This window comes from Leptosomus discolor, chromosome 2, assembly GCF_034619465.1.
Source record: "Leptosomus discolor isolate bLepDis1 chromosome 2, bLepDis1.hap2, whole genome shotgun sequence".
Classification (NCBI taxonomy): Eukaryota; Metazoa; Chordata; class Aves; order Leptosomiformes; family Leptosomidae; genus Leptosomus; species Leptosomus discolor.
The window spans coordinates 74,163,061-74,189,786 of record NC_141392.1 but is presented as its reverse complement, the minus strand read 5'-3'; the positions used below and the strand labels follow the sequence as shown (position 1 = coordinate 74,189,786).

Genomic DNA, 26,726 nt, shown 5'->3' with positions numbered 1-26,726 from the left:
TCAACCTGTAAGACAACTGTTGTAGACTGAGAAAGAAAAAAACAGAACGCGCGCACTCAGGTCTCCGTTTCCATTCAGGCACCAGAACGAACGAATGAATCAAAGGCAGCAGGCAATAAACTCCTTTCTTTTTAAGTGGGACAAAGTTTTATATTGCTCATAGTTGTAAAGAATCAGAATGGGTTTTAAGGTAAATCCAAACTTTCACTTCCTATCCTGCAAGCTTTGAAAGATGACCGCATACAGTTTTCACGAGCAGATAATGAATCAGACTTTTGCGTAGATCCTGATGGTGGGAAAGGTTCCTGGGCAGTACAAGGCATCTGACTGCAGAGTTTTGAATCTTTACATTCAAATGCGAGTTCATGCAACCACCCTAATCCAACGTCTCCTCACCCACCCATTCAGCCTATTCAAGGCTCCCGTACATTTGTTTGCACCCCATGCAGAGGCCAACGAAATGTGGGGAGTCGATGAAAGCCACACAGTTCAACTTGTGCCTTCGCCAGCTGTCCGTTTAGTCCACTAGCTACTCATAGTAAGGGTCAGTTTGCTTAGTTTCTATGGAGTTTTTCCTCTTTGTAGTTCAATGATGGACAAAAGACAACCAAGTGCAATTTTTTTTTTTTTTAATAAAGATAAAATTACAAAAAAGGTAAAATCAGCTCAGGAAAGGCAAATTACTTTAATAGATCAGTTTAGACATTTAACATAATAACTCACATCCATTTTTAAATACTATTACATAAAGCATGGTGAAGAAAGGAATTTCTGCCTCATAATTAGAAAACTCACAATACAACTTGCCAAAAACCAGAACAAAGCCGTTTGAAAATAAATACGGTCCATGCCAAATAGTACAAAATGAAACCAGCAGTCTCTCTCTCTCTCTCTCTCTCTCTCTCAATACGAAAACTTTTCTTCTTTTAGGTATTTCTCCATCTCTAGTATTATGTTCTGCAGTTGATGAGAGGCTATGTTTTGTTCAAGGATTGCTGAGCTGTTCTGATTTTGCTCTGCACAAAAGCAAGAATAAACTGTTAAGTTGTTTCATTTTTTTGATTAACTGTTTTAGAAATGCAATTCTGAATTACTACTGTTATGAGTCTAAAATATATTTAGTATTCTAAGGAACTGAAAGTATCTCTACAGAATTTAAACTACTATAAAGTACTGCTTTAATGAACGTCCGTCAAAAAGGTGATGTTCATTATTAATTAATTAGTGTTTACCCTTTGGCATCTGTCTTTTCACCACTGCTGTCCTTTGATTTATCCTCCTCCTTAACATCTGAAAAATAACAAGATTTTAAATGTATCAAAAGATGCAAGAAAACCTTAAAATACTTCAGAAGAAAAAAGCAGGACTAAGTTGCACTTTTTTGTAGATACTCCCAGCCAGGGGGAACTAGCTTTTCAAAGAAGTCCCTGGTTACACATTAACACACAGTGTTAAATGCCTCCATCCAAAGGAGTGAACTGGGCGCACTGCCAAGTGAATTCACAACACCTCAAGGCAAGTCTCCTCTCCTGACTGGCCCTAAGGATGGTATTGCAGTAGTGAGACCTGGATTTCCCCTGAGCTCCTTCTGGGAGTCTTGTAGCCCTAAGATGTAGCCTGCTCTCGAAGAAGTCAAAAGTCCTTGGAACTGCACTATCCCCAGAACCCCATCCAGCTTCTGTTTCAGATAATACTACTTGGCTCACCCCACAAAAGCAAATGGGAACAAACTTTGTCCAACGTATTTAAAGCAAGAACCCTTTTTGTCCCTCTTTTCATTAAGCCATACAGATCCCTGGCTCTAAGATTTCAAGCTTGTGGGGAAGCAACAATAACCCTTGGCTGAAAATACTATTCTAGTGTGAATAGCTGTATCTTGAAACTGATTAATTTAAAATAGATGCTTTAAATATGATGGAAAAAAATAAATCACCATCTCAACAGATAATTAACTGTTAACAGAAAACGCATCCTTCTCCTGGCAAAACTGACATTTGCAGTTCTAAAATATAGGATGAAATCACAGCAGAACCTTACCTGCTTTTTTGTCCTCTGTCTCTTTTTTGTCTTCCTCTATCCTGGCTTTCTTTGCTCCTTTCTTATGATCTGCAACATTTCGCCGTCCACCTTCCCCTTCATCTTCAGAATCTGAAAATTCTTCATCGCAGGCTATGCGCTTATCAGATGCTCGAACTAGGATTCAGAGTTATGAAACTAATTCAGCATAAAGTCCAACTACAATAAGCCTAATAAAAAAAGAACTACCAAGTTAAGAAAGAGCAATAATACACTATAATCATTTAATGCTGAGGAACTAAATTATGGATGAAAACACTATCTTTCCAGATACTCAGATTCTCACAATGGCTTCTGAAAATAGCTTTACAGAGACAGAAGGGGAGGGTGGGAGTATTTTAACATGTATCAAATTGATTTCAAATACTGAAAACTAAATCACAGGAGAAAAAAATTACAGTTACCACAGTTCAGAAAATGGACAGTGCACCAGCAAGAGGTTATAGAATTATTCCAATCACCATCAAAAAAGGTTAAATGTAGCAGGAAACTCTTAGCTATGGGTGAAGAACAATTCATTGTCCATACAAAGGCTAACAGTACCAAAGTGAAGGGTCCCATTGAAAGTATGGAAAACCTCTGTGACTACAAAAAAGCAAATAAAAGATCTTTTTTGAAAACACAGTATCTCACTTTACATCAAGGGGGAATAATACTTTTTTTGTGAACAGTGTAAGATAGGAGCTAAGTCCTGTACTCCTCCAGCTAAAATTCACCCAAGACTTCCAGAGTATCTATATTAGATTTGAAACAGCCAGACTGTTTCATAAGATACAAAACCCCACATTCTTTCAGCACTTCTTTATACCCACCCCATCGACAGGTTCAGATTGGTGCACATATGCCACCTTAAGAACAGCAAAACTGGCAGATCAGTGCCAAAATTTTTTATTGGGGAAACAAAACTGCCAGTCTTCCAATACTGCACTATTAGAACTAAGGTTCTGAACAATTAAATCTAAAGAGACTCTACTTGGACATGCTGTACCATGAAAAGATATTTCTTACTAGAAATGCGTTTGTCTGGATCTTCTCCATCCTCATCTCCACTGTCTTCATGAACAGCATCTTCAGGAATGGCCTGCATCTGCACACCAGGTGCATGAGGTAACATGCGCAAGTTTTCAAACAAGCGTTGCCTACAAGTACAGACAAGGAAACGCATTACTACGCAGAAGTAGCCATTCCTTGGATTTTGGTTTAAATTCTGAAAACTCTGCATTCAAAGTCAACCTGCTTTGCTTTAGTCATTGTTTCACTTAAAAAAAAACCAAACCAACAACAACAAAAACAGCAAAAAAAAAAAAAGGCATGCCAAGTTCAGAAAGTTTTTCCATCCCTAACAGATCGTTAGTACCCACAGTGCACCTGAACATAATTTTCTTTGAGCTTTTTAAACTGACCACTTGAGCTGAACCAAGTGACAGTATTATTCTGTTTATAAGGCAGAGTATCCAGCTGGATAATAAACTACCCTCTAGTTTCTTGGAAAGTAAGAGACACTAAAGCATGAAGACTTCCCAACTGCGTACGGCAATGATGTCAGGGTCAAAAGCGGTCCATCTGGATAAGATTTGTTATTGGCTGTTTCAGGGAGAACAGAGAGAAGTTCTCTCCTGCCTAACCAACCTGATGCGATGGACCCCACACCCCAAAGAAGCACTTGCAGTAACAGGAAGGACACCGGGCTTCTCTTGGGACTCAAAACTATCATTCCAAAGAAGTCCAAGTAGAAAGAAAGGTTTCAAAAGCATCAAATAGCAGTATTTGTAACAATTGTCGTAGTATCCTTCCACACAACTTGAAAAGCTAAAGGGCAACTGGTGTTTTTTTGGAATCCCTACAGTCTTTGCCTCTGTTCAAATCACATGACCTGCCAAAGCAGTTTTGCCAATCCAAGGAGTCCCCTACAGCTAGGTCTCTGGGAAAGCATACAACTGCAGGAGGATTGTCTGAAATGATGGGTCATTGCTGCGCTTGTGGGTGTTAGCATGAGGATGTAAGATCATATCTCTGTCAATAGAAAACACACAATCTGTGCCCAGGGATGTGTTATAGAGCAAGCAAGTTTTGCAGCCTACTCACACCACGGAAGTCCAACAATACCTAATACACAGCAAGCAGCCTGGCAGATCACCAGCTGGAGCACTACATTACTACAGGGAAATTTTGTAGAATTACATCAATGAAAAATAGGTGGGCTTTCTCCCCCTTGCACATTGTTAAAAACTAAACCCCTTTCACTTGATTGTGATTTATATATTTGTGTTATGAACACCAACCACAGTCTATACAACAGCCACTTCAAAAATTAGTATTTTAATTGCTTTGGTGAATTTGCGATTTGACAGTTTAACAGGTTATAGCAGTACTGGCAAACTTACACAGCTAGTTTCACATCTTTTATTTGATGCATCCTGGGCTGCATCAGGAGAAGTGTGGCCAGCAGGTCGAGGGAGGGGATTCTCCCCCTCTACTCTGCTCTGGTGAGACCCCACCTGCAGTGCTGCATCCAGCTCTGGGGCCCCCAGCACAAGACAGACACAGACCTGCTCGAGCAGGTCCAGAGGAGGCCATTAAGATGATCAGGGACCTGGAGCACCTCTCCTATGAGGACAGGCTGAGAGAGCTGGGGTTGTTCAGCCTGGAGAAGAGAAGGCTCCGGGGAGACCTTACAGCCGCCTTCCAGTGCTTAAAGGGGGCCTGCAGGAAAGGTGGGGAGGGACTCTTGATCAGGGAGGGTGGTGATAGGACGAGGGGTAATGGTTTCAAACTGAAAGAGGAGAGATTCAGATTAGATATTAGGAAGAAATTCTTCACTGTGAGGGCGGTGAGACACTGGCACAGGTTGCCCAGAGAAGCCGTGGCTGCCCCCTCCCTGGCAGTGTTCAAGGCCAGGTTGGATGGGGCTTGGAGCAACCTGCTGTAGTGGGAGGTGTCCCTGCCTGTGGCAGGGGGGTTGGAACTAGATGGTCTTTAAGGTCCCTTCTAACCCAAACCATTCTGTGAGTCAGTTATTTTTAGTAACCAAAATAATTCCTATGCACTGTTAACAGCCTGTTAAATTTGGGGCAGGGGTGGGGGTTTATTCTTTTAAACCCAGAGGGGAGACAAGCCATGGTAAGCAAAGAGTACTTCGGGCTAACTGATTATGTCTTATCAGTTGAGTACAGAATTGATCGTATGTATGCATTACTCATCCCTGAAGCACTTGTTTACAATCAAAACTTCAGGATGTGAGGAGAAATAAACAAAGTATCAAAAGTGGCACAGACTAAAGACATATCAGCTACAGCTTGGCAACGAGCACTTCTCAAACCTTGCGGATTTGTCAAGCCACAGTCACTCAATTGCCTGCACACGTATCACTATCTTTCCACAGTTTTCGATGTCCAAGCTCACATGTGACTGTCATTCTTTGTAGCTGTCAGCTGTAAAAATAAAATCTTGGTTCATGTTTAGACAGGGAGCTGAGAATGAGAAATCTGAATCATCATAGCATACCAGTTTCTTTCCTGGCGGGATAAACTTTCTACAAAATTAGAATGGGAAGCCAAGTAAAACAGTCACTTCTTTAGTAGCTGGAAAAAGTAAAAATCCAAGCTGGGTCTTAAATTTTCATATTTATAGTCACAGGACTTCATAAGCACACATACCGCTGTAGGAACAGACTTCTAAAAAGTCCCTCTTCTGACAGAAATGAAAAATATGTGAAATCTATTCAGTACTTATTCTTAGTGTGTAGCAGAGAAAGGCAGATAGTTTTCAAAGCTGCCAATTAACAATTAAACCTCTGGAGAAATATGATCCACACGACCTGCTTGATAGACAAGGTAATCACTACTTACTTGATCTTCTCCATGTATTCTGGTGTGTTCTGATTAGTCATATTCGAAGGACTAATATGAAGCTTGAAGTCTGGTCCAAAATACTCAAAGTAGTCATTGTATGGCAACTCTATAAACCAAAACAGAAAAGACAATTTTGTGACCCAAAACATCTTTTAAACATTTTAAATACAAGAGTAGTTTTGACAGGATTTTAGTTAGAGAACTATCAAACCTGAAGCATTCAGGTAAGCAATACTTAAATACTGCCTGAACTGTTCCGTGGTTTTCCTCTATATTATTCAATAGATGAACTTAAATTTGTTGGCAAAATGCAAAGAGCAAGAGCAAGTACTACTGTAATCATGTCAGAGCATACACTGGAACAACAGATGTTACAAATTTGATAAAATAATTAAAAATGCTACTTCTGCAGAAAAGAGAAGATCTGAAGAGAACTGATGATTTCTTATAGCTGTTTCCAAAGTTAGTCCAGTTTGAGAGGTTTAAGAGAGTCATTCAAAATACTCCTTCAGTAAAAGATACAATATGTATTTACTAGGCTGAAGTTCACAGTTTGTCTGATCTCCATGGTACATGCTGTGCAGGGCTTCAGTGATGTCCATGTCTGCTTGTTCCCCCCTTCCCCTGCTTTTTGCATTTTCACAGGTAAAGGTTCCCTGACTGAATGTCTAATCACCAAAATGAAGCCGATGAAGACTTCATATCCAGGAAAACGGTAGTATTTTATATTGAATATGACTGTATCTTCCCAGATAAAGTAACAAATCTAAAGAAATGCAGAACTCAAGAAATAAGACACTGAAATCCACTTTAATTGAACTCTTGTTTCTTCATTTATGATTATGACAAGATAAGCAATCTCGTTAGGTGGTTAGAAAGGAGACAGGGAGATTGCGACACTCAGAAATGCACTGTTATTTCTCAGAACAGACTAAAGATGACAGGGACCCACAAAGTTGAGAGGAATGTTAAAAATATCCAAAAACTTCATATATATTCATTGAATGGACCATGCTAATGGAAAAAAAAAAATCTCAAGATAAGGAAATACCACTGGCTTTTCAAAAGCTTTGTCTGACAAAAAATATGTGCTGATGTGCAAGATGGAAAATAAACATCTTGAAAGGTACTGTCCAAATATTCTTTTCTCACCGACAGCAGCATTCCACTGAAGTCAGACAGAAACACTATGAATCTAGCCAGAGATACATGAATAGCAAAAGTTTATCAGCAAAAGTTGCAGTCCAACATGGAAACCGCCAGTGACGGATTTGCAACAAACCAGTCCAAACACCAATTTTATAAAAAGGCATTCCAAAAACATGTCCAGAGGCATGTTTAGCCAGAAGTAAAGGGAGTGATGGATCTTCGGGGATCTTCCTCAGAGAAATTACTTAACTATTCAACTATGCAAAAGAAGTTACTATTGCCTTTTTGATTTTCTTTTTTTTTTAAAGATAGCTTGTGTAGCCAACATTGAGTCAAATGGAAGGGTGGAGGTCAATATACTTTCACAGTTACTTTTAAGTCACAGATACAATGAAGAAACAGTTATGTTTTGTTATGTAAAATGGGCACTTGCATACTCATTAATTTCTGTGGTGCCCAAGTTACACAGGTCTACGCTGTTACAAACAAAAAGCAGTATATATTCTATCATACTGATGACGTTCATATTAAAAATAGCCACAAGTAAAGTTCTGTAAGTTTTACTTGTTTTGAATTTTCCAAAGATGATCCAATCATTTAAAGCTTTTGCTAAGGCATAAAAAAAAGCCCCAAATGCTTAAGTTTATTTAGCACACAGGCTACTGAAAATTTATTGGCTAAATCTTAACTTTCTACACAGTTTATTTGAAACTGATGCATTAGTTACCTATAGAAACATTTGCCAGCTGTTCACTTAAAGCCTCCCATGATCACAGAATCATTAAGGTTGGAAAAGACCTCTGAGATCAAGTCCAACCGTCAACCCAACACCACCATGCCCACTAAACCATGTCCCGAAGTGCCACATCTACACGTGTTCTGAACGCCTCCAGGGATGGTGACTCCACCACCTCCCTGAGCAGCCTGTTCCAATGCTTGACTACTCTTTCAGTAAAGAAATTTTTCCAAATAACCAACCTAAACCTCCCCTGGCACAACTTGAGGCCGTTTCCTCTCGTCCTATTCTATTACTTAATAAAATATTAATTTGGGTATAATATTTACCATTAGGAATTTCACAATCTAAGGCAACAGCAGTTTCATATGTCCAGCATCGAGCAACATTACGAATCGTATATCCTCCTCCTCCTAACATCAGCAACGGCAAGTTAAAAGTCTTTACAACTTCCACACATTTAGCATGACCTGTCAAACACAAAAAGAGCTGACAACCTGTGCAAAGTATCTATTAAACAGAAAAAAAATACTGAACTATTTCATCAGACATATGCAGTCACACTTATCAAGAACTGAATTGATTCAAGTAAAACAGAACTGTCTCCCCTTAGAACTAAGCACAAGGTCACAAAAAGTCAAGATTTACAGGTAAGAAACATACAAAATACATCGAATATTATTATCCACCCCAGTCTTCAGAGACTTTGCATGACGGTCTACTGCTGCTGTTCTGAAATGCTCTCAGAATGTTTAGTGTTTTGTCTTTTCATAACTGACGTCAATATACAGTTACAAATCTAGGGACAATTTCTCAATCAAATGCAATGGGGGAAGAAGGGAAAACAGCAAATCAGTACTTGGTCCTTTCTAATTCTAAATTTGAACCTGTATTAGAGGTTGCTAAGTCTTGCTTACAGAGTGAACTGGTGCCAAGACAGTACACACTCCAGGGAGATACAGCATACTGAAAGGCATCTGTAGGAGGCAGCAGCTCTCTTGGTTTCCAAGATATGTAAGATGGAAAAAAATCTGAGCTGTATGGGCAACTGAAGTAGCTTTACCACCTGGTGCAAATCAAGAAAAGAACCCTGAAACACTGCATTCCCAATAGATACTATACTGTATTTTGTTGCCTACAAAACTCTAATCGCCTCATTAAGAAAACACAAAACCAAGAAAACCCAGAATACAAATGATTCAAACAGGCTGGATTCAAGGCTTGGCAAAAGTTCAACATACATTTAACATTTTACCACTTTAATAATAATTATTAAAACATAAATTAATTCTATAAAAGTTAATAAAAAAAATTTTAACATAAGGCTCAGTATAAAAAACCCACCACTATACATTTAACAACGCAGTGAGTATTCTCATTCCAGTAATACCTATTTTACACCCACAAGGTGCTCATTGCTTAGTATCTAGTTCTACTAAGTGAACAACCAGTTTTGCTATTTGTCCATCATAGTAAGTGTTGCAGTAGGATGACCGTTGTCATCCTGCCATTCCAGGACATTGCTTTATAGCTACAGAAAGCCTGTGCATAGAAGAAAGGGAATCACTTGAGTGGCTAGGAAGAACACGGAAAACCAAGCTTCTTAACTTTTTTAGATGGACAGAAAGAAAGAAGCAACTTCTGGGTTTCTTTTGGCCATCCCTGTATAGCAAAGAAAGAGGTGATTAATCTTAGTAATGAACAAAATTTTTGTGACTCCTGTCCTCATCATGCAAGTGTCTTGAAAAATAGTATGAAATATAAAGGTTTCTATTAAATAAAAAGGTACAGACAACAAAAACCACACTTTTCTGCTTACCTTTAACAGTAAGATTAAAGCATCCCAGCCTGTCACCAGACAGTGAATCTGCTCCACACTGTAATACCACAGCACTGGGCTGGTACATTTCCATTACTTTGGATATAATCTACAATCAATATAGAACAGCAAGTCATTAACTCACATAATGAAAATAAATCCAAAAAAGGAAACTAGTATCATTCCAGAGAGCTTAAAAAAAATAAATAAAAGCACTCACTGGTTTGAATATCTGTCCATATGATTCATCATCTATACCATCCCTCATTGGAAAGTTGACAGCATAGTATTTGCCTTTTCCAGCACCAATGTCCTATAAGCAAAGATGACAAATACTTTATTATAAACAAGCAGCACATGATGGTATCACAGAAAAAAAGTCTACACAAGTCTGCTGAGCTATTTTGTACCATTGTTCATGTGTGCAGAGGAAAAGAAGCGAAGCACTTTATTCCCATTCTCCCATAAAATCATTTTGGAGTGTAGGAGCTGTACACAAACACTAAATTTGCAGTAAGTACGCATGATTTTTTAATTCAAAGATTTAAAACTAAAAGATAACACAACTCATCAGTTTAGCCTGGTAAAAATAGTTTAAAAATAAGCAAAAACAAGCAAGAAACCTGAGAAGAGCAAGGTGATATGCATGTTTTGGTGCTGTATAGAAGATTTGGGCTTAAAGTTTTTAAAACCATATTCTTTGCTCCAAACATAGGATGAAGAACTAGCTGCAGCAACAGGGAGAGAAGAAAATCAAACCGAGGCCACTTACAGGTGCCCTTGAAAAAACAGACTTTTTAAACAAAAGAAAAAAAAGAACTTGCAGATTATTCTCCGTTCCATCAGGTGACAAGGCAGAAACCATAGTAGTCTATCTTACTAGCTTTCCTAGACACATATGCATTAAAAGAAAAAACTCTTTGCAAAAAAAAAAAAGAAAATCAACTGACTAAACCCTGAATCCATTCACTTCTGTTTCATGATCAGCTTAAAACCTGAAGATCCCTACTTGCCACACATTCCCATTTCTTTCCTTTAGCTCATCACCAAGACAGACAGAAACCGATCCAGTTTACAAAGCAGTTCTCTGCCACTAACAGAAGTACAGTGGGGAAAAGAGTAAGATTCAACCTGTTCAGTTTGACTGTAAACAGTTATTAAACAGCAGCTCTGCAGCAACAGCACACTAAGGTCCAACATCCTTGAAAAACCACAAGTCACCAGTAGGATGGCCCAGCAATACAAATACTAAACTTCTCAACACTAGCTACCAAAAAAGTCATGGACTTTCTCCTCTTCCTGAGCAAAGCCTCCTTAGCAGTGAATGCAACAGTAATGTGTCACTTGCAGATCTTTTACTGGGGGGGATAGACAGACATGAGGACAGGGACAAATGGCCTAATGCAGCATAGGCTTAATGTTAACAGTTGACTTTTTCCTTCCAGCACATTATTAACATTTCATAGTACTGTAAGGTTAGTGACACTGAAGACCCCTACTGAACTCAACCCTGGCTGATTTGGAGCATGACAGTTACCCAGAATCTCCCAAAACGCATCACCTAGGCTTTCAGACGCTGATTTTTCTGAGGCGATAGTGCCTTGCTTTCCAGAGTTAAAAAAGACAAGAAAAAAAGGCTATCATTAAATCAATCTCATCCTAAAACAGCAAAGCAAACGTTCACACAATTTCCCATTTAACAGGGTAATTGCTTTCCAGCCTGAGCTACTCAACAAATGTTTTTTGTAACTGATACTTGCATCGGTTATAAACACTAAAGAAACAATACAGCATACTGGTAGTTACCCTTCACCAACACATCAAATTTCCTCACAAAACCTGGGCCTCTACGTAGCACTACAGTCGCCACCGACCCATCTATGTATATAAAAGACAAGTTCAGTGCTATCATCTAAGGTGTGTAGGAAGTCAACTTAATGACGCTAGACGTTCAGACTGCACAATACCTTCAGTATCAAATGAACGAGTGTAGCTGAACTAGACAACCTCTGTGAAATTCAGCTACACTGATGGAGCTGCAATCACAAAATCTCAGCTGACGCATGATTTGTTCCTGCACCAAATAAGCATAACCTGATCAGCAAACTAGACCAACTAACTACAGAATTACAGAAACAAGTTTGAGTGGAGCCCACTGACAAAAACAAAGATAAGATCTGGCTGTTTAAAGTTGATGTATGTAACCAGCAATGGCAGATCAAATTGAGCAGAAGCAAGCAGCACAATACTGGCCTCCAGAAGGAACACTGACCTTTAGTTCTCCCTTTAGTTCAATTAGCTTTGCAAGCTCTGGAGATAGGAAAAAGTTGTTTTTTTTTTTTCCTATGGGGATGTAATAATAAAGCCTGCTGAAGTCTGTTTGTAGACAATGCTCACTTCAAAATACTAGCTAGCAGCACAGAATACAAGTCACCATGCCTGAAGTACTGTGTGTCACTTAAAAAAAAAATCCCAGTAACATACAATATTCTTCTGTTTATTTCAACTGTGTTATCTTTAAATTCTTTGTCCTGGGTGTGGTGAGGTGAAGAGTCCATAAACTTCTCTGTCAACCGGAAGTGCTGTTTCTAAAAAGCCAAGATATCTGACCCTTCAAAAAAAAAATTCTAGCCAAATTCAGCAACAGCAGCTTGTCATGATAAACATTCTGGTCTGAGCTGCTTTTTCTTTAAAGCACCACTACCACCTTGTGGCCAGTCAAGTTAAACCACACGGATAAAAACAATGCCTCATCCGATTTCTACCTAAATCAATTCAGAACAGTTTAACAGGAGCTAACAACTGTAATAACATTCAGCTCCAACAACCACACTGAAACGAACGCTTAGCACCCCAATGACTTAAAGCTCAACTTCCATTTACTCCTGTGCCCTCTGAGTATCATCAGCACACTGAGGAGCACACATTTCAGGAATATTAGCAGAAACACAATTATCTGCACTTCTTGAATAAATTTAAAGATAGTAGGAAAATGGTGAATTCTTTCCCAACACGGCATTTTTGCAGGTCAAGTTTTTAGAATTATTTACTGTTTAAAAAAAAAAATTACTATATGTATGTACAAACTTGCTAATACCAGAGGAGTGACTTATCCTGGGAGTGCCTCTGACAAAAAGAGGTTTAATGTAAGAGTTTGAAGCTAGGAATATATTAAACCTAATACCTGAAATACTCTTTCAAGTTGTGAGGTGGAACAATTTCCTGTTCTAATGGACAAGAGTCTAACACGAGGAACTACTAACTAACTAAAAATTAATATGAAGGTCTAGGAAAATTGGTTTCCATTCTCAGCTTTGCCAGAGATTCTACAACAGCGTAAATGGTAATTCTTCACAGGCCAATGCTCCCTCCTTCAAGCTAGCTATAAGGCTTAGTACACAGTTGTCTGTGGGGCATGCTGAAGTTCTTCAGCAGTGAGCATCACAGGAACTCAAAACACACTTTATGACATAAGAAATACTCCAAAACAAGCCAACTGTATTATCAGGCTAATAGAACACAGTAAATTCAAGTTGCAACTGAAGCTTTGCCACTACTAAAGCTCTGGCATGAAGTTATTCTAAGAATTGAAATAAGTTTTGAAGCCACATGGTCTCAAAACAGCTTCTTTTCACTATATGTGCAGAATTGAAATGTACAGATAATCATTATAAATATACCATACTTTCTTCCTAGAGACATTTCCAAAATCCGAGTGAACTAAACTAATTATATGACAGAACTAAAATTTCAGATAATTTACCCAGAAGTGAAAGTGTTGATTTTGTGCAGAAGTGAATAATTTACTTCCCCACTATCCTGTTTGGTTTTTTTTTTCTAAGGTTCTTCAACAAACCTATTGTTCTAGACTAACATACTTTCTGAACACTTACTGCTGTATATTATTACTAGACGTAGTTTCTGTAACCCAGTACTAAACCAGTATCTACAAGGAAGAGAACAAGAGAGAATGCATCACCCAATGAAATTTCATGTTCAGCCTTACCCTAAGGTCCCCTGTGCCTGGAAAATATTCACCATACTTATGGAATGATACTGTCATGACACGATCTGTGGTATAAAATGCTTCTTCAACACCATCACCATGATGGATATCAATATCAATATACAACACTCTTTGGTGATACCTAGAAAGAAAATAATGTACGAGAAATCATCATTAACTGTTAGATACATAATATACTCTTACCTAACAAGGAATAACCTAACGAAAACACCCAACCATACACTAAAATCCAAGATTACGATCATTTTGATAATTTTGGTTCAAGTGACCGTGTGCTTTTAGAATTCTCAATACAGTTTGCACAATAATGAAAATATGTTTATCTTCATCAAAATAAGTAATTTAAGTATGTGCTGTATTTAGTATTTACCCCAAGTTGCCTCCCTCTGTAGAAGCTACACCTTGTGTTTCTGTCCACACCACTTCATTGTTCATATCTGCTGAATTCGCCTCTTTCACAGGGCACTTCCTTCTGCCTTCTCAATAACTACCAACAGTCTTCACTAAAACATCTTAGTGCATGCTTCAAACAGCATAGTGCCAGGAGCAGAACAATCCCCGTTCCATAAGCCCGCAAAAATTAATTTTAAATACTTGCTTTCCATTGACTTTTCTTCTTCACCTCTAGAACTTGCAAGGATAGGCACATTCTTACTTCCAAGTATAACACACTTACTATTAGCATGAAATTATTCCACGACTGCTTATCATTTCCTTAAATACTGCAAGTTTCAGATCAGTTTGAGATGGATAATAAAACTAGTTGTTTGAAAATTCAGAGCATTGGAAACTACAGTATGTATCCCTTAAATTCTATGTTGTTCAGTGAAGAACAAAGTCTATCAATACCAGAAGATGCATTTTCATTATGCTTTGTGTAACGCTATAGAATGCAAGTCTGAGCAGCCATGATTTCAGGTGGACTAAGACTTTTCAGTTAATAAGACACTGAACGGGACAGTTTCCTACAGTTACATAACCCACAACTATTCGAAAGTTTCCTTCCTTCACACGCACATTAAACATTTGAGATTGGAGCACAGAAAACCATATTGCTTTGCTTACACTGCAGAGACAGATCCTGAATACATGCTGTACATTAAAATGACTGTCTTGATATGTTAATATTAACTATTTGTTAATGTCTTTAGAAACTTTTTCCATCAATAAAAAACACTTCCAGATTACAGCTACTTCCCCCATCCCCCACCAGCAGGCTCAGCTGCTCCATTCTCAGGAGTCAAAAACCTAGAACATTTTTTGTGGGGAAAAAAAAAAAAAAGTGAGATTTGTGTGTTATTAGAAGGGATACAGTCCCCTGAAGCAGTACAAGTAACACTCAAGATTTTAAATTTTAGACAAGCGTTACTGCTTGAAGTTAATTATATGATCACTTTTTCATTATTCCTCTCATTTTTCACTTTGCAGTCACAGCAGCACAGATGTTATTTCATTATTTATTCATGACAGTCACATTAATTCATGTAACAATCCAAGGAAGCTCAATGCATAATCTTCCCTGAATATTCCTGTTTGGTTTAGTAACGACTCAAATGATAGGAAACAAGCAGGCATATTGAGCAACCAAATGGATGTATGGTTGTGAAGACAGTGACTGCCCTAAGGGGTCAGGGCAGTGATCCATCTAGCCCACTACGCCATCCCCAGGAGTAGCAACAGGAGATTAACATTTACAGAAAGCATGCAAGCCTGCCCATCTTTTTAAATCTGCTACTCTACTACTTCCCCACCATCTAGAACTACAGAATATGGCTTTTTACAGGGCGCATCGTTGCTTGGGTCTTTAACATCCATTTACGGACCTCTTGTCCACAATTAAGTCTAATCTCTTTTTCTGAATCTGTTGTTCCTGCCTGCTTCTTTCAGTCTCCTGTAGCAGCAAGTTCCACAAGTTCACTATCCTCTGTGTAAATAAGTACTTCTAAATATCTGTTTTAAACCTATCTCTTACACCAGTTATCTTTACAGCTTGCCTGTATTTTATTTTAAACTTCTTGCTGAAGCCAAACTGGGCAGAGCTTGGAGTTTTCTTAATTGAAACCATACAAGTTCAACATGGGCTATGAGAAGTCACTGAAATAATAATTACAACCTATATCTTCAAACATCTAAATACTTGAATTTTGACACTTTCTACATTTTTATCTTGTTCCCATCATAAACTTACTTCAGTAACTCAAGGATGGCGAGCACGATATCATTGACATAACAGAAACCAGATGCCTCTGATTTCTTGGCATGGTGAAGTCCTCCAGCCCAATTAACTGCCATGTCTGTCTGTTGTCTGTTCAACTTTACTGCCCCAGCTGTAAAATGACATAACAAAAGTGAAAGGAAATGCAGTCACAAACTTCTGAAGGCCTTTGGATCAGTTACATGAAATAATATCTTATTTTTAAATAAGTTGATCCTAGATCTGATCTCTTACCAATATTGAAATATTTGATATATCCCATATTTGACAGTAACGGATATACGATTACTATTTCTTTATACTTAAACCCAAACTCATATTTGCTTCGGTTTTAAATATACTATCAAAGTTTTAAGTTACTGACACAAATATAATAAAGCTACTAAATAGCTGGCAAACAACCTATACTTACCAACAGAGCCTCCAGTTGACAGCTGACAAAACTCAAACAGGCCATCAAATACAGGACAATCTTCTCCAACATTAACTGTGTAAGAAATGTATTACTTTTCAAAAACACCACTCCAACAGCATTGCTGTATGCATGGATAACACAGATGTAATGCATAGCTCATTCAGCACTTTAACTACTCTCCCTCCGCCCCTCTGTCAGGCTAAATTTTAAACACTGAAAACAACGTAAAACCTTTAAAATCTAAGATGACTCCAAACTATCTTTTTTTTTTTTCCTTTCTAGTTTCCACAGGAAGCTTTGTCTCCTTGTTATCAACAAGTTAGATTATTTTTAGGTTTTTTGAAGAAGTGCTGATTAACACAGGTCATGTTAACAAATGCACAATTACTTGGAAAAATAATTTGCTGAGAATAAGGCAACATAAAGAGGTTACGATGCTGCCTTTTAAATTGATGTAATAGTTGTCAAACTGCATTCCTAACACTACTTTGAACCTATTCCCATAATTAAAGAAATAAATTAACAGAAAAGGTGAACAGTGAATAATGTACAGTTTTCACTATCTCCCTCCAAGAGGAACGAGTAACTCCTTTTCTTGACTTAAAGAAATTTTCACATATTGATTTTTTTCTTCTCTACTCTTCCAAAAGCCATTCTTTTTCAGAAAGATTTTGCATTAGAACAGATTTTAAGACACTTCTGCAAACAGTTCACGACCGAAGTTTACTCTGTGCATTAAGCCTACAGAAAACATTATTTCACATCTGCAATACACCCTGTGAAAGGGGAGGCAAAAATCCTTCCATAAGCTTAAAGAACATTCTTGCCAAGATGGCTGCTTTTAATAGAAAAGTCCCAAGACTAGTGTAGCTAAAGGCAGGCATATGCTACTCTTGTGACAGTATTTCTCTAACCCACTCACACCTTTAAGCCACATTCATACCTTCGTGTTGGTGAACATTTAGCTTTAAACAATACTAACCATCAAAGCACGTAAACATAGATTTAGCCTAATGTCAACACTTACATCTCTGCATTTGCTTGCTGTACTCTGACATATTGTCAGGCCTTATTGATCGGAGAAATTTGATGTATTCATCACTATGGTACTTGGTCATTTCCTCAGCAGTAGCTTTGTGGGGTCGCTGATAACAAGAACAAGTTATAGAAACAATCAGTGCTCTGCAAAATCAGCTAACAATTTTCTAAAACAGACAACTCGAAAGGAATCTAATCGACTTTGAAGGAAGAACAGTTAAACTGATAGTAGTGCTGTTTTAGATAAAGCAAGGGCTACTCTGTTGTTAATATACAACCTAACTCTTTGTGCAGTTACCCCAATGTCCCCCCAACAGCCCACCCCTCCAATCAGAAAAGTACTGGTGCAAATTCTTTACTGGGGCTCTACCACACTTCTTCCAGGCATGGACAACAATCTACAATCTTCATCAGTCATAAAATATCGCTTCACTTCTAGTAAGAGAGCTCTGAATACACCAAGTATTCTCCACTTCCACTCCTCTCTGTTTATTTGTGTGACAATACTTGAAGCCCTTTCAAAATAACTTAAAATGCTTCAGTGGACATTCTATTGCTTATACTCACATAAATTTCCATTTTTCTGTATAAGCCATAATTTAGCAGCAAGTTGTGGGTCATTCGGATCCTGTGAGGTTTCATTGGATGCCCTTGTCCATAGTAATAGTTTCCAATATCACCTGTCAATATTACACAAATGAATAGCTATTCATAGTACAAAACAACTTTTCTTTGCTACTTAAAAGAATCAATCTCAGAGAAGATAAGGGAGCAGGTATGATTCCAGAAACAAACAAACAAACAAAAAAACCTCAGTAGAGAGACTACTGTCTATTTCAAAAAGGTCATGAGGAAAACAAAATGCCCGTGAAAGGTTGTATGTCAGAAACAGATGGCAAAAAGGAGGCCAAATCTAACACCTTTACTACAAGCAGACAGTTGTAGGGGAGCAAAGATGTCTACAACACACAGTTTCAAATTAAGATTGAAGAAACCAGTGGTCCAGAACTGAAGAACAAAGTAATGGGAAACAGAAGTGGAATTAAGAGGGGAGTAGAAATGACTGATGACATACCCCCATTATACCACAACAGAGGCTGTAGTACAACCCCCCATTTTGCAGGAGCTGATTTTAGGATACCATCCTCAGCCTGCCCTTAACTACTAACCCTAGCAGTTACATTCCAGAAGTTAGCTTCAGATCCATTGCTGCAACCACAGGCACAAACAATCCCCCGACACCTGCTGCTACAGATCCACAGTAGTTTAACATACCTCTTGTAATCCAGATTAGCGCAGCTCTGTCAAATTGGAGAGCAACTAGACACTTGATTAAGATAACAAATCTGACACTCATTCCAAGAAAAGAAGGGCTGCTGTCATGGGCTAGTAAGTTTTCTCCCCAGCTCGGGTACTGCTAGAACATACATGCCTCCACTTTGAACACTGACATTCCCAAGACAGGAACCATTTTAAACAGAACTAGCAGTCCACATGTTTCTGGAAATGTAGGCAAGCCTAAAAGGTATGTTCTGTTGTCAACGGCTTTCATCCGGAGAATTCCATAACAATTCTTCACAATAGCACCTCTTTTCTTTTTGACCAAACTTCCTGGTAGGATTAGCAAACTTTACCTTCTTGAAATTTTTACTTTTCTTTCACATCCTCCAACATGCTCTGCCTTGTCCACTGGGAATGAAAGAAACACTGTTTTCATAATGTCATACTATTTTACAAATTTTGTTAGTAAGAGGCAAGAAGAAGCACCTCTATGACTAAAACAACAGCTTTAGTTTCACCTCTTACACATGAGCTTCAGCTCGGGAGGAGGGGAAAAATGTCAGCTTGCAGCACCATCACCAACCACCAGGAAAAGCAAGCATTACAGTAGGATTGTAAGTCTCAAAGCATTCTAAAATCCAGCTTTTAGCTTTCAAAGTGACAAGGAGAGTAAGGACACTTAAGGAAACAGATATAACTTAATGTAATGCAAGATGAAGCTATGCAGGAAAATGACTGCTCGACATCTAGCTCTTAGCCATCTCGTAACAATGGAAATACCAAGTTTTGGCATTAGGTTAAGAACTTTGAAGAACATGGACCTATTCCTACCTTAGGTATTTAAGTGGAAGACTAGCACTTCTTGTCAGTTACTAAGACCTGGAGTCTTACAGATACTTATTGCAAGCCTGCAGTTTTGGTCACATGCAGGTCAAGAGCAAAAAATATTAAGAGAGCATAACCACACTCCTTCCCACCAGCAAGAACATTTCCACGCATTCTTATAAAGCAGTACCTTACAAATTTAGTGTTTAGGAAAGATCACAGTTCTTTGAAACTAATGACTAGAAGATGGAAACCAACCATTTACTAGCCCTACTTTGTTTTGTGAAGTTACTGTTAAGTCCCAGATTTACAAAGCTTCAAGTAAGAGCTTAAAATTTTGAAATTTTTAAGATAGAGACTTCCAATAACATGATGCTTTTGAGGAAACTTCATTCCAAATCCACTTGTGGCTTAAAGAATGCGTATGTATTTCACACCCTTTTTTTTTAAAAAAACGGTCATTTCAATTTTAACTACTTCAGCTTGTATAGTCATCACTGGCATTTTATTTAGAATGTTGATTGATAAGTAAGCAGACAATTAAGAATGATTTTCGATCTTATGTAAAATGTAAGATCTGTTATTTTCCCTTATGTAAAAGAAAAACACATTAAAACAAGCTTCCCAAATATATTTGCAAGATATTCTTTGATATATTGCAATTAATCAGATTCAAAATTAAGCATATTCTAAATATCATACACTGCAGTGTACACTTAAAATAATCAATCAATAAACTAAGCATATCTTTTAACTTTCACTTTATTTTTTACCAGAAAGGAAAACTTCTAAAAGAACTGGTAAGTTAGTAAATTTAATGAGAGCCTATTTAATCAAACAGATGATCTGTGGGTAAGTATCTGGCAGAAGCATATTGCTCCTTCCACATTAGAGGTCAGCAGTAATGACTAACAATAGGTATCAACATAATACACTTTAGCAACAGGCAATACCATTTAAATCTTTCAGGTCTTCGCATCCACAAAAAAAAAAAAAGGTTTTGGCATTAGATTAATAAAAAATAAATTCAAACATCAAGGATAAGAGGGTCCTTAGGAGCAGTCAACATGGCTTCACCAAGGGGAAGTCATGTTTGACCAACACGATAGCCTCTTCTGAAGAATAACCAGGTGGGTAGATGACGGTAGTGCAGTGGATGTGGCTTACCTTTATTTCAGTAAAGCATTTGACACTGTCTCCCACAGCATCCTCACAGCTAAACTGAGGAATTGTGGTCTGGATGATTGGGTAGTGAGGTGGATTGTGAATCAGTTGAAGGAAAGAAGTCAGAGTTGTTGTCAATGGGACAGAGTCTAGTTGGAGGCCTCTATCTAGTGGAGTCCCCCAGCGATCAGTACTGGGACCAGTACTATTCAATATATTCATCAATGACTTGGATGAGGGAATAGAGTGCACTGTCAGCAAGTTTGCTGATGACACAAAACTGGGAGGAGTGGCTGACACACCAGAAGGCTGGAGAGCTGGGTGGGGAGAAATTTAATGAAACACAACAAGGGCAAGTGTAGAGTCTTGCATCTGGGAAAGAACAACCCCATGTACCAGAATAGGTTGGGGACTGAGCTGTTAGAGAGTAGCACAGGGGAAAGGGACCTGGCCTCGTGGCCAAGAAGGCCAATGGCACCCTGGGGTGTATTAGAAGGGGTGTGGTCAGTGGGTCAAGAGAGGTTCTCCTCCCCCTCTACTCTGCCCTGGTGAGACCACATCTGGAATAGTGTGTCCAGTTCTGCGCCCCTCAGCTCAAGAAGGGCAGGGAACTGCTTGAAAGAGTCCAGCGCAGAGCCCCAAAGGTGATTAATGGGGTGGAGCATCTCCCTGATGATGAAAGGCTGAGGGAGCTGGGTCTCTTTAGCTTGGAGAAGAGGAGACTGAGGGGTGACCTCATTCATGTTTATAAATACGTAAAGGGCGAGTGTCAGGAGGATGGAGCCGGGCTCTTCTCAGTGATGGCCAATGACAGGACAAGGGGCAACGGGTGCGAACTGGAGCACAGGAGGTTCCACATTAACCTAAGGAAAAACTTTTTCACTGTGAGGGTGACAGAGCACTGGAACAGGCTGCCCAGAGAGGCTGTGGAGTCTCCTTCTCTGGAGTCATTCAAAACCCGCCTGACGCGTTCCTGTGTGATCTGCTCTAGGTGGTCCTGCTTTGGCAGGGGGGGTGGACTAGATGATCTTTCGAGGTCCCTTCCAACCCCTAACATTCTGTGATTCATGACATGAACAAAAAGCCCATTAGGTTTCAAGGGACTGTTGCTATGTGTGTGTCTGCAGGGATGGGGAAGGAAAAGGTAAGCAAGAAGTTCCTCTTTCTTCATTAGCACCTTGATTACCAGCCACAATCACATCACAAAGGGGATCCATCTTGGAGACATCATCCTGTGGTGAAGGCAAAGGTGTCAAAAGTCTCTCCTCCTTTACCCGGTGAAGGAGACAGTGCCCTTCCTGGGACAAACACTTCATTCGCTGATCCTGAAGCCTACATATTATTTCTTCATATATCACAGCCTTACTGGAGTACTTTGGAATACCTTGCTTTCCTCCCCAAGAGCTAGTGTGTGTGGGCATGGGACACCTCCCTCCCCGTTGCAGCTAAAAAGCTCCATCCACACAAAGTGCCAGACTAGCTCTGACTACAGTATGCACATACATGAGAAACAGGTACAGTGAGGCCAAGTTCACAAGGCTATTATTGCAGATATTGAGTACTTGATCCTAAACTTGTCAATACAAAGGTAAAAATCATACAGAAGTATTACGAGCATAGTTTGTCACTCACCAGTGTGGGTGCACATGGAAAGTGTGAAAGAAAATAACATAACTGAAACAGGAAGCAGAGGGGAAAAATGCAAAGTAGTATATGTAGAAAGTTGGCAAATTATTAATCTTTCATAGCAAGGCTTCAAAGACTTAAATCTACTGGTTTATACCAGTAAAAATATCAGTTAAATGGGTCTCATTAAGAAGTAACAACATAATCTCTGATAAGTTGAGTCGTTAACTAGAAAGAGATGAACAAAGTTTACTGTCCTGCACCGTTCGTCAGGTGATGGAAAATGTAATACCAAGAAATTACCGGAAGACCTACCTGAAAATTAAGTTTTTAGAGACACTGTCATGTTCTGGGTTCAAATATATTAAAAACCAAACCAACCAAACATATACTACTTCTCAATTCATGCAAGTTACTTGCCTAAATTCTGAAGAGAGCTATCAAATAAAAATAAACCCACATGATTCCTTTGATGAATGTAAGTTTTAAACGCTCACTTCTCTGAGACTTCAGCAAGGTCTATAGAGGTTAAACATTCTACTACATCGGAAAATACAAGAGGCTACATGCCCTAAAGGAATAAAGGAATTTCAGTTACGTCTGACAAACACACAACTGACTAACAAAAGGTGCTACGTCCCCCCAAAAGTACGTTAGTCTCCCTAGTTACTAAAAAGTATTAAAAAAAATAACACCTTTAAATTAACCCACTACAGCAGTCTTAATGGCCTGAACAAAGAGGCAAGAGATGACATTTACTTATCTTTTTTGATACTTTGTAACTTGTAAGTTACATTACCTTGTAAGCTTGATACAGTTAAATTATATACACTACCTATATCTCTGCTTATTTAAGTACAGTTACCATAAAATCATGAGGTATTTCAGAACTGCACTAAGTGCAGAAACCTAACTGTGACAATGGAAACCACAAGAAAAAAAAAATAAGCTAATAGCGGAAGTTACATTTGGATTGACTTCTACAATACTACTGGGTGCGCTCATGTAAAGATGAATGTAAAAAAAGACCACCAATACCTTATCAGTCCAACAAACAGCTATTCAAACAGGCCTAAAATTGCTGCAGTAGCATCTGAAGGGCTGGGGTTTTATTGTGGTTTTTAAAATTAAGCAGACAGCAGAAGACTAGCAAAGTTCTGACTTTTGAGCCCTGAGCAGAGGTTGGACACCATCGCTGTGTTTGGAAGCCACTGCGCAAAGCACGGATGAACTTCCATGGAACGCTTCAGTTAAAGCTTACATCTGCAGATGAGATGAACTTAAACTGGAAGTGCTAACGTACTTAAACAATGTGTGAATATAGTAGCACACCGCCCTACTAAAACAGGTTTAGTCTCGTCTTTATGGGTGGAACCAACCACATTCTGATGCAGATCTCTCAAATTTTCATGAAGGTAGAGCCTTTTGAACACCCACATTAAGTTATGCACAAGCAGCAATCTAAACAATACTGTTAGTGCACTGGCATGGAATAAATACACTTACTGACTGTAACTATGCTAGTTGCTGTGTAATTCTGTAGAGTTGTGCTTCGCTGTACAGGAGCACAGAGTTGGGAAGACCATCTGGGTCCTGTCCTCCTTGCTATGGGCAATTGTACAATAACACCTATTTCGGGAGAGGCCACTGAACTACCTGAGCCACATGCTGCAAGACCGTGGCAACAACCTGAAGACTCATAGTAAGAGGCTAAAATAAAAGCCACAATATCCTTCCACATCTAGCACGGTTCTATGCAATGTGAGGAACAGACTTCACTAAGCTACGGCCATATATATATATCTCAAGACTAGAAGCATTTATTAAAAATATTTCAGATAAGATGACTACAGTATTTTAATCTGTAGGGTTCTAGTTCTTCCCATAGTATACTGGCTCAAATTTAAACAAAATTCCTCAGCCGAGGACGATCACAAACAATGCAAATTCTGCGGCTGACAGTCCATTACAAACAGGCTACAGAAAATGAAATCAAGCTTTGCCTACCCAAAGTTTATTGGTTCCAGGTACCATGTGAAGGTTACTAAAACTGTTAATTATCAGAAAACATTAACACCAATACACTCCAAGAAAACTTGGTAAGCAACAGGCTAATTTAAAAAAACAACTTTAGGTGACAATCACACTGAATTTCACAACAAGTATATAGGATTTATTGCCTCTCAGAAGATATGCATATACACCTCTAGTACTTTTCAATACTTTTCAGTGTACACTTTTAAGAGAAACAGTGTGCAAGTATGTGAGGAGGGAAAATTATGATAAAAAATTATTATTTACTTCAGTTATTACATCTTTGGAGATATACCACTACCTCAGTTGTGTGCTTGAGGCATCTTTGTATTTTTTTTGTTTTAGGTTATTTAAGGCTTCGAACACTCCCCTTGCTTTGATCCAAGACTTTGCAGGTACAACACAGTTACAAAATACTCAGAATTACCAGATATACCACAAAATAGCATTAGAAATATCTACTGCAGGTATTAACTCTAAAATTTCCTCTAATAACTCTATTTCCAAAAGAAATATGAAATAATTGTTGACTTTGGCAATGAAAAAATTAATATCAAAAACTTTCCAAAACTGTTCATTTCTGTCACATATAAAGCATTTTTTAAAAATCACTTTTACAACAGATACTCTTTTCTCTACAATATTGTTAACTGTATTTATCCTAGTCTACATATTCAAGCAAGATATAAGCTACAGCTGCTTTTAAGTCACCATTATCCTACCACCTCCAAACTTCTTCCTTCTCCATTTTTTCCTATGTATAGTTTTTTGGCTTTTAAGGGAGTCTGATACCAGCACAGAATACCAAAATCCAGGGATCATGGACAAACTGAAGATATCAATATCGAGTAAACTATAGCTACCTGACTTTATTTACAAAAAAATAAAAAAATAAATAAAAAAAATTAAAAAAAAAAGAAAAAGCATATTGATTAAAAAAAACCCATGCAAACATTTGCGGAATAAAACCTCCTAAACTATGATTGCAGTCTTCCTTCCAACAAGGCGAAAAGTGATTTCTCTTCCATAGGAAAAGTAAGATCCCAGCCTCACCAAAATTATCCCTAACAGGGGCCTCCTTTCCCCTTTAGGCTGAACAAAGAACCACGGCTAGTAACAAAGAGAAGGGGGCGGCAACCACCACTCTGCCTCCTTTAGTGTGGTAAAAAAACCAAGACAGGCCCCACAAGATCTGCCATTTCTAAAGAATGGCAGACTTGCTACAGCAACAGACACCTTTGATATCTTAGTGAGTCTAGCCATTCATCTTCATTTCCAAAATGGTGAAAACACCAAAGCACTACGGCCAAACAGCCTCGACCTCTGTTTCCTGACTACTACCAACACTGGTCTCAGACATCAACTCAAAGGATTGTTACAATAGGAGGCGATTAAAAAAAATAATAATAAAAAAATCTCTTAAGTAGTCTGACCAACGAGTTTACCCTCCCAGTATAAAAAAGGAAAAACTAATCAAAACTCAAGAAGAAAACGAAAAGTTCTCACCACTATGGCCAAAGAGGACCACAAACAAGTGGCTGCAAATATCTGAAACTAAGCACAATCTTCATAGACTTTTTCGACGTGACTGACAATGCAGATCACCAGTCACGGTGTCCTCATCAGACAAGCCTGCAAACTTAGAAGGCCTGCAAGCAACTCAAATTTCACTATTATTAAACACCTACGCAGGCAACTTTCGTGTTTTGCTAGCAGAGAGGCTCGGAGAAGCCAAACCTCCGCTCTGATGCATGTTCGCTTGGGATGGGATGGGGGGGGCGGGGAGGGGGCAGAGTCCCCCTGCCCCTCCGCACACCAGACCTCTGTACGGAAGCCAGAGGCAGGGGAAGGCCTCGGCGCAAGAATCACCAGGTGCTGAAGCTACACATGGCCTAGACTTTTTTTGCAGGGGAGGAGCTAGGCACGGCAGCGACTCCAACGCCTCCATGGTTAGCGGATGAAGGGGAGTGTCTCAACTTTTCTTCTTTTTTGGGGGGGAGGGGGGTGGGGTGGGGGGTGTAGGAACAATGGACACAGCATCCACCGCCAGGCCCGGCGGCCGCTCCGCGGCAGGCCGGGCAGCTCCCCGACCCGCACATCGCCCGGCTCCAACCCCCCTACCCCCCTCCAACCCCGCTGCCCTCTCTCTCTCGTCCGGCGGCCCCCCCGGGCTCAGCGCCCCCCCCGAGGGCGCAGGGCCGATGGCGGGAGCGGGGCGCGGCGGCGCAGGTGGAGGCGGAGGCCACCCCCGGCCGGGGCCGCCATGGAGCCGGGGCGAGGGGGTGGGGGGGGGCGCCCGTAATGGCGGGGGATGGGGACGGGGGAGGCCGCCCCGGGCGGCCGATGGAGTGGCTCCCCTCCGCTCTCACGCACACACGCGCGCGCACTCTCCCGCGCCGGCCCCGCTCACCGTCATAATAGTAGCAGACTTTCTTCTTGCCGCCGCCCTGACTGTACGCCATAGGGCCGC

The 26,726-nt window shown here is 39.4% G+C and overlaps 1 protein-coding gene across 2 annotated transcripts; it reads right to left on the bottom strand.

The window, feature by feature from the left end:
* Positions 1-633: 633 nt before the first annotated feature.
* HDAC2 (histone deacetylase 2) lies at positions 634-26,726 on the bottom strand. 2 transcript variants are annotated; one of them, XM_086461286.1, is made up of 14 exons: positions 26,667-26,726; positions 17,894-18,006; positions 17,316-17,433; positions 16,286-16,360; positions 15,847-15,985; positions 13,638-13,779; positions 9,852-9,944; positions 9,632-9,740; positions 8,142-8,282; positions 5,925-6,033; positions 3,085-3,215; positions 2,038-2,193; positions 1,233-1,290; positions 634-1,016 (listed from the first exon to the last, which is right to left on the bottom strand). In XM_086461286.1, the coding sequence occupies exons 1-14, from the start codon at positions 26,716-26,718 to the stop codon at positions 986-988; spliced, it is 1,467 nt and encodes a 488-aa protein (XP_086317412.1). In that variant the 5' UTR covers positions 26,719-26,726; the 3' UTR covers positions 634-985. The 2 variants fall into 2 exon arrangements, with proteins under 2 accessions (XP_086317412.1, XP_086317413.1); XM_086461287.1 differs by lacking the exon at positions 8,142-8,282.

What these genes read in the sequence shown, in the direction of transcription:
- HDAC2 (XM_086461286.1), bottom strand. Translation starts at nt 26,718, where the DNA reads ATGGCGTACAGTCAGGGCGGCGGCAAGAAGAAAGTCTGCTACTATTAT. An exon ending in GAATACATGGAGAAGATCAA is followed by an intron (nt 3,216 to 5,924) that starts GTAAGTAGTGAT and finishes CTGTACTTGTAG; the next exon opens with GCAACGCTTGTTTGAAAACT. An exon ending in GACAGAGGACAAAAAAGCAG is followed by an intron (nt 1,291 to 2,037) that starts GTAAGGTTCTGC and finishes GTTATTTTTCAG; the next exon opens with ATGTTAAGGAGGAGGATAAA.